Source organism: Siniperca chuatsi, linkage group LG20, assembly GCF_020085105.1.
Source record: "Siniperca chuatsi isolate FFG_IHB_CAS linkage group LG20, ASM2008510v1, whole genome shotgun sequence".
In the NCBI taxonomy this organism is placed as follows: Eukaryota; Metazoa; Chordata; class Actinopteri; order Centrarchiformes; family Sinipercidae; genus Siniperca; species Siniperca chuatsi.
This window is the reverse complement of record NC_058061.1, coordinates 13,151,463-13,163,846: the sequence shown is the minus strand read 5'-3', so window position 1 is coordinate 13,163,846 and position 12,384 is coordinate 13,151,463. Positions and strand designations below refer to the sequence as shown.

The window sequence follows — 12,384 nt, the reverse complement described above, 5'->3', positions numbered from 1 at the left end:
ACATTGTGCAAGTAGAGAATAATGGATTTACTAGGTGTGAAGCAACTTGATTAGTGTCAAACTACTAGTGAATTAGTTATGAGCCAGACCTCACTTTAGCATGGGGAACATATTCTGAGTTAGAAAGTCTTAATTTAGAGTTATTTAGACATTTCTACATAGATTAGTGTCCAACATGATAACTATAACTTTATACCAGACATCAGCAATGAAGGCTGTCAGCCAATGATTTTCAGGTCACTAAACTGGACATTGATCATTACATCTCCGCGATAATTGAATAATTGTGCAATATTCTGTGTACTACTCCCGTGCAATATTAGTTTTCCCATGTTAGTTTTTCTTATTTATTGTTATTAATATTATATACCTCTATTACTCTCGACAGTACATGCACCTCCGCTTATTACAATTACTTATTACTTATTTGGTTACATTGTATTATTATACTGTACTTTTCATCAACCGGTAAACCCACTTGGTACTTGACACTTAGTTTATCTTATACTCACCTGATACCCACCTGATTTTCTGACCTGTTTTATAGTGTATCATATTGTTTTCTAGTACTTTCTCCTGTGTGCACTGACGGAAAGGCAAGCTATCAATAAAGTATTTCTGATTCTGATTCTGATTTTCCAAACTGTACCAATAACTTGAACCTAAAATTTCACTTACCACAAATGCATCTTTTTGCCTTGACACATACATTTCTCTTTTTTAGACTCGTCCATCACTTGTGTCAGTAGTTCAGGCACCATGTCTCTGTCGCGCTGCCAGCTGTTTGAAGCCGGCTTCCACTCTAGTGCCCTCCACCTCCGAGATGAATCCTGCAATGGGACTCTCCAGGATGGACGACTGGTGTTCCACTTTAACAATGAGGACCAGCTGTGTGGGACAGCTCTCAGGGTACAGTACATACATTTCATAGACACAGTCTAAAGAGCATTTTAGATGTAAACCTCACAAATGCATAGCTTCATATGCATAAGTAAAAAGCATATTGCATCAAAGTATTTAAGCTCTTTTGTCGTCTTACTTTTAAAGAGCAACGGGACCCATTTCATCTATGAGAACACCATCCAGGGCGATGTGGACCCTCATGAGGGCCTCATTAGTCGTGAGAAGAGCATCCACCTACACTTCTCCTGTGAATACCCTCTGGCCCAGGCCCTGTCTATGGATGTGGGCATCAACCCTGTAGAGAGGTGATAACCACAACACCATCTCGCTTGCATGGTTCTTATAATTGATTTTTTGGTTATCTGAAGTCCTGGTGGCTATAGCAAGAGCACATAGAATGAAAGTGCTGATTATTTCAAAATTCTGTTAGTTGTGTTGTATTATTTATTATTATATATTTGTTTATTTAGCTGGTTCTGAGCTACGTAAGAGCTCAACACTGCATCATCATCATGACATAATAACCTAACGACCTAATGACCCTGTGATTCACAGCCCTGCAGTACTTTTTTTGACAGATGCACTAGCAATTGTCAGTTGCCTCTAGTTGTAAACATCAACATCAAAAAAACATCAAGTGCTGATTGCCAGACCTTATTTATGGCTGACAAAATGCTACTACTTGGCATTTATCCTAAAACTGTACAACCCATCTTTGCAGCAGTATTTGTAATACTTAAGAGTTAAATTCCTTTACAGTGAGGCATTTATAATGTATTATCTATTCCCTGTATTTTTGGCACTAATGTTTATGGATATTTTACTCATCGTAATTGTTATTCTTATAAATTTGAAAACCACCAACAACCTAGAACAGAGTTGTCGCCTCTCGGGTTTAATCACGCTGTGTAATGTTTTTCTGTAGCATCGTGAGGAAGAAGCTTCCATCTGGCCGGGGTCGCTATCATTTGAGGATGATCCCCTACCAGGACGCAGGCTTCCTCTTCCCCCTGACCAGAAGCAGGAACCTAGAAATGGAAATAGACCAGAGGTTGTACATCGAGGTGCAGACAGAAGGAGTCGATGAACGGCAGATCTCCACTATTCTGGATTCATGCTGGGCAACACCTTTCAATGACGCCAGCTACCCTGTCCGCTGGGATCTCATCACCACAGAGTATAGGAGTTTTTTCAATGTGACCTCGTGTTAGCGCAAGTCCCCTCACTGATTGTGAAAAAGCTACATATGAATTAACCCTAAAAGGGCTTCTTTCAATCCAGCCCTCTCCCTTACTTTGGTTTACAGTCCCTCTGATAACATTGTAACTTCTACAATTTTCCCTGTCTTCCAGGTGTCCTAATTCAGCAGATGGTACAGTAGAGCTGGTTCAGAACGGCATCTCCACAGTGGCCCGATTCTCCTTCAGGATGTTCACCTTTACCAACTTTTCATCCATCTACCTGCACTGCCAGGTCCACCTGTGTCTTTTGAGACACAACAACTGCTCAGCTGTACGTACCACTTTACTTGTGTGTATTTGTAGTGAGACTGGAGGAATCCTGTATATAACCTGTTTGATTTCTGCAACTGCTGTAATTCACTCTGGGTAAAAGCTTCAGCTGAAAACTTGTAATGTTGTTTTCTTGCAGCATTGCTACCCGGGTTACCACACAAGAGTGGCAAGGGATATTTCCCATCACGACACTGCGGCCATCTCACTAGGACCGCTAATCCTGAAACCAGATGAAACCAGAATGAAAACGAGCAGTGCTTCAGGCCAGTTGACCTCTGTGGTGACCCTGCTAGTCAGTTTGCTGATTGCCAAAACTCTGACCTAAAGAGATCAAAGATAGGCACACATTCAGCAAACAAATGAATATATACATATTGCACCACGACATATTAATCATTCAGCAGTAGCTTAATCACTTTGCATAGATGTAGTAATGGTCAGTTATTTTTCTCTGTTGTGAGCCACTAAAAAGTGGAATGAAATTTTTGATAGGAGCAGTGCTGGTGCAGACCTGAAAAAGTTATGGATGTTACAGAATATTTGGAAATACATACCCTAAATTGCTCCTGATCTTGTCTAAAGTGATCGAGTGGTAGTTTTTCGTTACAACATTAGAGGGCAGCATAAGATCAAATACACATATGGCTCTGTTTGCATGAAACTTATGTTCACTTACTTTCGCTCACCTTTTTGTATTTAGTATAATATTTTTAAGTTTTATCCTCTTGCAGTGACTTTTACTATCATTAAATCAATATTTCATTAGTGATAATCATTCATAATGAACATGAAAATGATAAATGATTACCCGAGGTCTCTGATGCTTATTGACATTTTTGACTGTGAATAATGTGTGAACTTTCTACATTTAAAAAATAAATAAAAATGGTATTTACTTAAAGTTTGGAGTTATTTCTTGAAATTGCATAGAAGCATCTAGAAATACTAGTAAGTAAGTAAGCGAACTCCACCAGACTATTACAACATGTTCCTTACAGGACACGTAAATGTAACAATAACCACAATCCAAACCATTAATACAGGATGGTTCACATGAAAGAAGCTGTCAGTGATACAAGAGGTCAGGTTTCTCTCTTTTGTGCTGAACCTCCTTTGTCGGGCTGAGTGTGGAGACTGACAGAGCTGATCTCCTGTGTCTTCTTGTTGGGGGTGAAATTCATCATTGTCAGTCAGTGTGTCTTCAACAGTATGGGAGGAGACCTATAGTACACATAACAACACTTCACCCCACATCCACAACATGTAATTTGTCATTGGTGTTATGGTACAATACAAAGACTTCAAAGAGGGTCAATATGTCCAATACCACATGGCCCAATAAACAGGCTCTGCAGTCCACTACTGACAATTCAGGTAAGTTATGTGCAGATCATGTTTCACGTCTGTTGGTTTAATAAAAAAATTATGTACGTGTATAATCTTATTAAGGAGTTTTCATGCTTAGCTACTTCTGTACCCAAAACATATCTGTGTGTTCATGATGGTGCTAGAGGACCAACACCCTCTTTATATTGGAGTCATTGTTTCATGTATTAGCTTAGCTCCTCTGACAGTGTGCCATTGGGTGGTTAATCCTGTGGCTTATGTGGCATTTGCAGGCTTTCAAAGTCAGTGTGTGAACATGAATGAGAGAAAGAAACCAAGACTCAATCACAAGAAATAATACATAGTTTACACTGGAACTGATATCTGCAAGTCATTATTTATCTAACAGTCATTGAGACACTTCACTCAAAACCCAAAATGTCAACCTTGTGGTGACACTAGAGGAAAAGTCAGGGAACCATGGATGTCTGTGGAAAATGTACTGTCAATCCATCAAGTAGATGCTGCAATATTTAACTGGATAATTGAAAGGTTTGACCTCATGGTAGCGCTATATGAAAAGTCCGGGATCACCCAAGTCATTAGTATCTCAATAGTTGTTAAGATATTTCAGTCTGGACCAAAGTGGTGGACCAACCAACAGACTCACATTGCCATTCCTAGAGCCACACTGCTAGCGTAGCCAAAAATGCTGCAGAGAATGGAAAACAGAGGCTAACTGATTAGTATTTTGGAAATCTCTAATCAAAGGTATAATGTATCCTCTGACATGCATGTGGCCCTTTAATCTCTCCCTGGTAACTCTCATATCTTCTTTTTAGTCCCATTTAATCTGTCCTTTTCTTTAACTCATCTATCCTGTATCTAATCGAATTAACTAAAAGCAGTTCCTGAAGCTTCACAGATTTTGTCCCACCTTTTTGAACCCACCCACATACGTCAAACTTAACAACATCCATATGTGGGGAGTCGTGCTTTATCTTTCATTTGTAAACTGCTGTCATACGATCACTTTATCGTGCTCTCCTTGATGTAGAGAGCTCCTGAGTGAACTGCCTTGACATTAGATGGCTGGAAGAAAAAGAGCAAGCGGGTAAACTGTGTCAAACTGTCATGAATTTCTTTGCAACTATATCTGTATATATACTGTATATTTATTTCTGAGTTTAAATATGTATTGATATATCTCAACAGCCATTAAAAGTTCATTAAATGTCTACCAGTGGATGCTATTTTCGGAGTTTTACTTTTTTGTGGTTTAAATCTCTTCATCTGCATCATCAGTTTCCAACTCTGATCCATCAAACCATCTTGAATACTAATCCCTCCACTTCAGACCTGAGCTGTTTTTAGAAGCAGGCCTGTGCCGTGACAAGGGAGTTTGTAGCCACAGGAAGGAGGTAAGGAGAGAGACAGAATAAAGAGGAAGATGGTGAGAGAGAAGGAGAAGGTGGTGGATGGGGACGAGAGGGAATGTGAGTGACAGCTTGTCGACTTTTACAAGATGCTGAGGGCTTAGTGGCATAAATTGGATTCGCTCATAAAGTCACCTGTGTGGTGTGTTGGAGGGGTCAGCAAAGGTCCTATCTAACGTTTGACCGCTCCTATTCCCCTCATACTGCCCCTCATGTCAGCACCACTGCAGCTCAAAGCATAATTATATCTGAACTTGAGTCCATTTATTCCAGATTCCAGCCTCTGGGACTCTTTATGAAGAGAGGATTTATATGAAACAAGTTTTAATGAATAGAAGTTCTACCTTGTGGTTAGAAAGAAGGGCATATTAACAATTGATATTTGTATTTCCAACCAAGAATTCCCCCAACATCCCAACTACACTTCAGCATGTTTCATGCCACCAGTTTGAAAGACATGTTCAGGGTCTGGTTATGACGATGAATGTGGACTGTGTCTCTGTGTGAATGAACAAGGAACAAGACTCAATATTATTGGTATCCTTTTTCTAGATAAAAGCTATGGTTTAAAAAATCTAAACAAGGTATTTAATGTCTTATTGGGTTCCATGGGCAAAACACTTCGTCCATGTATTTTGACATATGGGTTGAGAGGTCAAAAAGTCTACTCTGTAGGTTTGTATACTGTAAATCTAGCAGCAATCAAGATTTAATAGCTCTGAAGATGTTGATATGGAAATGACAACACATTTCTTAAAGGAATAGCAATGGGAATAATTTTATTACATTTTGAACTATACCTTATGGACATGTATTATTATTCTCGAAATTAAAAGTAATTTAGTAGACTAATTTTTTAATGAGTTGACTCCTTGTGTCGTTACTCTTTTGTTGAGAATTTATTTCAAAAATGAAAATACTGAAAGAATTCAATATAGTATTTTAAGTCTAATTATAGATAAAAGAAATTCCAACACTGACTAATGCATTACATGAGCAGCAAGTGTACTTTAGTGCTGTCTGTTCTATCCTGTGAGACCAGAAATTCATTAGAAAAGATTTTTCTTTTTTTGTCTTTTTCTTGTTGTTCACAAGTCCTTTTGTTTTGATCAGACCTTTCTTGATAAAGACATATCCGGCCATCTACTGTTTCTGTCGAGAGTAATTAGATTTCCCTGGTGAATTCTATACTCCTGAGAAGGCTGGACAGTCAGGGGACTGTAGCTGCAATCCTAGAAGTCATGAAATTAACTCAGCAAACCATGTGTGAAAAATCAGCACTTTGTAAAGTGAAATATACGTACCGTGACTTTCATCCATGCTAGGTTCTTTATGGATTTACTGTGACATCTTTACTGTCCTGAAAATTACATCTCACGAGAGTGAAATCCATGGGTTTTTTATTGTTTATCTATAATCTTAATGTATTTCTTTACTGTAACACTATTGTGTCCCATTAAAACTAAAATATAACCAAAAATCTAATCATATTTTATTAGCCCCTCTTCCTTGCTATAGGTATAATGACTATTACGTTGTATGTGGTCATGCTTAGTCATTCATTAACTCCATAAAAATCCATTATGATAAAAATGCCATAATTATGAATTATGTTGTCTGTGACCTGCTGTTTCCACCAGCCTTCCATTTGAAATATTAGATCAGAGATTTACCAGAGGGCTTCCTCTTGCCATCTGGTTCTCTTGTCAGCCCATGACTGCTTCCTTTAGTCCTCACACCCACAGTACAGTCTACAGTGACTCACTATAAGATTTGTAACATCTTAAACATATGGGCGTTTTGCTTTTTTTGTGTCTCTCTACAAAAATATTGTCACCAAATAGTAGTAGTAATATGTAAAATTTACATCGTATCCTTCGAGAAGCCCCCTGGCTGCTCTCACATGTTCCATTTTTTCCAGTCCACACACTTCATGGTGCAACTTAAGGTTTTATATCCTGATCACATTTAAGATTCAGGCCTCAGTTGTACAGTATTGCCTTCAGCTGCAGGAGTTTTTATGTTCACAAAATGTTGATAGGACTTTTGTTGAGAACTGCAAGTTTTTACTTCTTTGGGGTTCCCCTTTAAAGAAATAGTTTTACATTTTTGGAAATCAATTGCATTGCTTTTTTTGCAGAGAGTTAGATGAGAAGATCAATGACACTCTATAAGAGTAGAAACAGGTCTGTCCAAAGGTAACAAAATCCGCCTACAGGTGCCTCTAAAGCTCACTAATTGTCATGTTATATCTTGTTTGTTTAATCCATACAAAAAACAAAGTGTTAAAACGACACATGCAAAAACATTTGGACAGAGCCAGGCTAGCTGTTTCTCCGTGTTTTCAGATTTTGTGCTAAGCTAAGCTAACATGCTGTAGTTTCCAAAATGTGGAACTATTCCTTTTAATGTCCAAAGGCTAGAAATTCTTGTTACTATGCATCAAAATGAATGAACAAGTGTACATGTGTAGTGAGAAAAAATTTAATCTTATTCCCAGTTTTCAAGTAATTTGGTCGGACCAGATTACATGCAGTGTGAGTATTTTCAATTTACTTAAAATGCTTTTAGCTAATTTGCCTACATACTCTAATTAAGTTTATCCCAGGAATTGGAAGGCCAGAGATTGATGGAGTGAGTGATGAACTGGAAAAAAGATAATGACAACCCTCCTGCTTTCCTTTTTCACTGTCAACATATTCTCTTTCCTCTGCCCTGCCCCGCCCCATCCCACCATCACCACTTCACTCCCTCCAACAGTGACCATGGGCTGTTTATCGACTGGCTTCTTCTTCCTGTTTGTGGTACTAAGAGGCTGCATTGCCGAGGGTTTGAGATAAATTGGGAAGCGGATCGGCCCTAACTCAATTTTCTCTTTGTTTCTGAGGAGAAAGAGGAGGATAGTTTGTCATGATGCAGCAGATAGGATAACACCAGATTGACACGGACAAGGATGGGGTGAATGTGGGTCTGTTGAGTTTGGGTGTGCTGCAATTAATGGGTTTTACAAATAACAGGCTATATAATGTGATGAGCCAGCACCGCAGTTGTGTATGCAGAAATTCAGAAAGCATATTGACGGTCATATATGTAGTCCTAACAGCTCATTGGAAAAGAATATTCCCACTATTGCCAGGGTTAGGGATTGTCTACCATTAGTCCATGCTATGCAAGGCCTCATCGTTGGCAGCATGCTGTCCTCCACTGTGGCTCCCTCGGGTTGGCCCAAATGGCTGTGGTACACAGGAGTAATTGGCCGCTCCCATTACAACTCCCGGGGGAGGGTGGTTTGCTCCTTAGCGTCTTTGTACGGTTAGAAGTCGGGGTGTGGATCTCACTCTTTTCACTACCCCACTTTGATCTAACTCCAATCCCTGACAGCTGATACTGTCGCTGAACCTGACACTCGGCGCTGCCTCTCAACAAATCTGGAATAAGAAGAGGAGAATGGGATTGAGAAGAGCAGGGCTGAATGCCAGAGTATCTGTTGTTTTGTGTGCCAGACAGACAGACATGATGAGGGTCATCATGTCTGTCTGTTAAACTCAGCCCAAGAGGTCACAACATATACTGAAGAGGAGGAATGCCCAGAGGGTAAACAAGTGCCTCTTGATGTTGTTGTCACTTTCATCTCTTCACATGGATGCATAAAATTGGACATGATGGTGATATGGGATTGTGTATCAACATCTGTATAACCAAAGGATTCTGTTCTTCAATGTGTGCAGATATTGTGGAAATTATATAGACAAAACATTGCCCCTTAGCCAATCATGGCAATTTAAAAAAAAAACGAAGAGAGAAATAAAAAGCATCACGCCCTGGCGATTTTTTAAAAGCCAGTGCAGGACTTCAGATATATTATGTTTGATGGACAGATGGACTGGGACTGACAAAGTGTGTGACATACAGTCCCTTCCCTGACATTGTTGTAGTGACCGTAAGCAGGGTAAACCTGTATCGTGAATCAAATGAATCAAATAGATTGATCAGAAAATAGTAGCTAGTAGCTAGGAGGTTCGGTGAGGTTCTAGTCTGGGTTTGGTAAAATCTTGTAAAATCAAAAATGGTACAAGACTGCTTCCTTGCTCAGCAACTGGAATGCTGCTCTGCTGCCACTGGTGGCCAGAAGATGAACATTCTTCCTGTAACAAATGCCTGGAAATGACTCTATGAGTTCTGGGAGATAGCCATACAAGATATGTACAGTATATATACAGTATATACATTATATTATATGGTCCTGGATCAGGGCTTGTCTCACATTGCAATCTACTGTAGGATCACCAATTTTTAAATTGATGACCAAAGATTTCACCATGTTTCTCTCATGATTGTCAGCTTTGGTGTGGGACAGCCCAAAATTTCACAGTGTAAAGTTTTCCACGGGAAAACTGGAGGCCTCAGTTATATTTGCTGTTAAGTCTAAGTATACCAAAGAAGTCCAGAAGTCAACACAGTGAGAGCTTAACTTTGTCATTACTTTAACATTGTCCCTGATCTAATTTCTATTGTTCTGACAGCTGTATTTTTCCTGAAGGGACGTTTCAGAATGAGTCTGAAGGCTGTATGGCCAGCCCTTCACAAGTGCGGCCAATGGGGCCCACCAGTTTTAGCTGCAAAGCTCTGCTATTGGCTGAGTGGTAGAGACATCAGCAATCTGAGCCTTCCTGAATTAAATTGAGAGAAAATCCTTTTAAAGAGTGGCTACCCAAAGATCCCTTGGGATACACATAGGCGTTCAAGACATTTGTTGCCTATATTTTTGTGTGATGACTCTTGCAACCATTCACACAACAAGGCATGTGTATATGCTTCAACTTGTGTTTTCTTAGAAATACTTAAAGGCATGCCTGCCACTGTAGATTCACAAGATTACTAATGCAGTTTGCATACATCACAAACAGACAAGCTGCAACACATTCTGCCTCAGGTCAGCACTAAAACTGATGTTGACCGATTGGGCCTCTGTCTGTCATCACAGACCATGAACATACCTGAACAATAGAGTGGAATGAACCTAGAAATGTACATTTGTGGGATTCTTGTGTTAGGTCATGGAAATATTGTTAAACTTAAGAATTGCATGGTCCTCAGTTGGTTCAGAAAGGCCCATTTAAAACCCATTAGGAAACAACAAAAATGCTTAATCATTTTTGCAGCATGCAAGTGGCAGGCCAGGTGGTTCATTTCTAACCTTCCACAAGGGATTTTGGCATCTCTAAGTACAATGGTTTCTTCATTCACGGGATGCTATTGGAAAAACTCTCGCTAACATGGTATCAATGTCTTCATTACATAAAAAAACACCAGGATGAAGTACCAAAACCCAAGGGCTCTTTCTCTTTCTTGGATATCTAGATAGATGTGGGAAAGGTCCATATCATACTAAAGAGCTGTATTATCTTTTGGAGTACAATAATCTGCTCTCGTGTCCTCTTCCACATCCACAGTGCAACATTACATCACTCCTTTATTTAGAGGCCATATCAATGTGACATCATGATCATCACTCAATACCTGCATTCACTGCATGACGGGTGGCTGGGATTGAAACTCAAACCTTTGTATTATATGAGATGCAGAACATCAACGCTTGTCCTTGGCTATTCTGAAGGCTAATCAGATTTCATGTGGCAGAATGTGGGTTCCAGTTTCCTGTACGCTCTGTGCTGAAAACACAGTCCAGATACCAGATATAGTGGACGTCTCACAAATAACACGTCTTGAAGAGATCATCCTGTTGTTTAGCATGTTTTGGCGAAGATTAGATTACCAACAGGGCCCAGAAGACCTCCAGGTACAGTGTGTGGCAATAGGTTTAAAGCCATAGTTGGGAAATGCATTAATTTGCTTTCTTGCTGAGAGTTAGGAGAGAAGACTGATACCTTTCTCATGTCTGTACAGTAAATATGAACTTACTGCCAGTAGCCAGTTAGCTTAGCTTAGCACAAAGACTGAAAATAGGGGGAAACAGCTAGCCTGGCTCTGTTTAAAGGTAACAAAATCTGCTTACCAGTACGTTATATCTGCTTGGAGATCAGTGAAGTGTAAAAATAACACATTATGGTTTTGCGGGGGTTGATGACTATTTCTTGGAAATATCGATTTCTTACTTGCAGGGAACAATTCATTTCCATTTACTTCAGTGTGCCATTAAAATTACCTTGCAGAGACTTGAAACTTGCTTGAGATGACAATGACTAATATATGACCAATGATTTCCCAAGATTTACTTCAGTCACTTGTTTTAAAGCCATCATCATTAGGCAACCTCACTAAGAACAAGTGGAATGGGACCACAAGCAGTAAAAAACAAGCACGTCTCCTGGTGAGGTACGCTATGTCCTATTCTTTTACCTTGATTGAACCATTGAAATATTTATCTGTGACAGATGTTACTGGCCAATTCTGCCGTGTCAGAGAAAAGTTGTGGGTTACCTGCGCCTGTAACGGCCCTGGTGTATGTGAGAAATGCCAGCACATAGCCATAGCCGCAGCAGAGTACATGCTGTTAAGGGTGGTTAAGTGACTGTAGTCAGCCATTAAGTGTCGAGAGAAGCTTAGGAGGCAGCATAATAGTTACCGAAAGGTTGTGTGTTGTGTTCGCTGCCACAGAAGAGAAATAAAACTCCTGTTCATGCAATGTTACGATGGCATAATTCTTCACCACTGTCAAAAGCTAGTTACCAACTACGAGCCAGAACCAGAGGTCTTTCAACTATGGTTTGAAGCCACAGATCTGGAAAGGCAACACATGCAATGCAAGAATACATGGTAACAGTAGTGCAAGGTAGTCAGTTAACTAACTCAGAAATGTCAGTTACACAGCAATATCACCCTAAAGTTAGCTAACATGAGCTAACATTATAGCCACATAAGCTACTAGTCACACCAGGCCAAGTACTCTAAGGCAGTGGAACTCCTGCCTTAACACAGCAATGGTGCATTTTATTGCTTATAAATTAATTCAGGAAAAAATGTGTTGTTCATATTCTCAAAAGTCACATTGTCTTTCTTTAATTTTTATTTATTTTTTGTCAAGGTTACCTTTATTATCCCATGATAAAGCAGTTGCAAGCAAGGACTAATTTTGCCAATATTGGTACCTTCACTACTTCAGACCCAGATATTTTTTAAATAAATTGTTGTTGTTGAGACCTTATGGATATGATTCATGTTTACAGTAGTTGCAGTTGCTAATA

General features: G+C 39.5%; 1 protein-coding gene across 1 annotated transcript in view; it reads left to right on the top strand.

The window, feature by feature from the left end:
• Positions 1 to 3,318, top strand: part of LOC122867985 (IgGFc-binding protein) — a 34,033-nt gene extending 30,715 nt beyond the window's left edge. Inside the window, exons 44-48 of the mRNA XM_044179481.1 lie at positions 725 to 909; positions 1,048 to 1,208; positions 1,829 to 2,080; positions 2,256 to 2,415; positions 2,554 to 3,318. Of these exons, the coding sequence (XP_044035416.1) occupies positions 725 to 909; positions 1,048 to 1,208; positions 1,829 to 2,080; positions 2,256 to 2,415; positions 2,554 to 2,742 (947 nt within the window). The 3' untranslated portion in view covers positions 2,743 to 3,318. The remainder of the gene's footprint in view (positions 1 to 724; positions 910 to 1,047; positions 1,209 to 1,828; positions 2,081 to 2,255; positions 2,416 to 2,553) is intronic.
• The last annotated feature ends 9,066 nt before the right edge of the window (positions 3,319 to 12,384 follow it).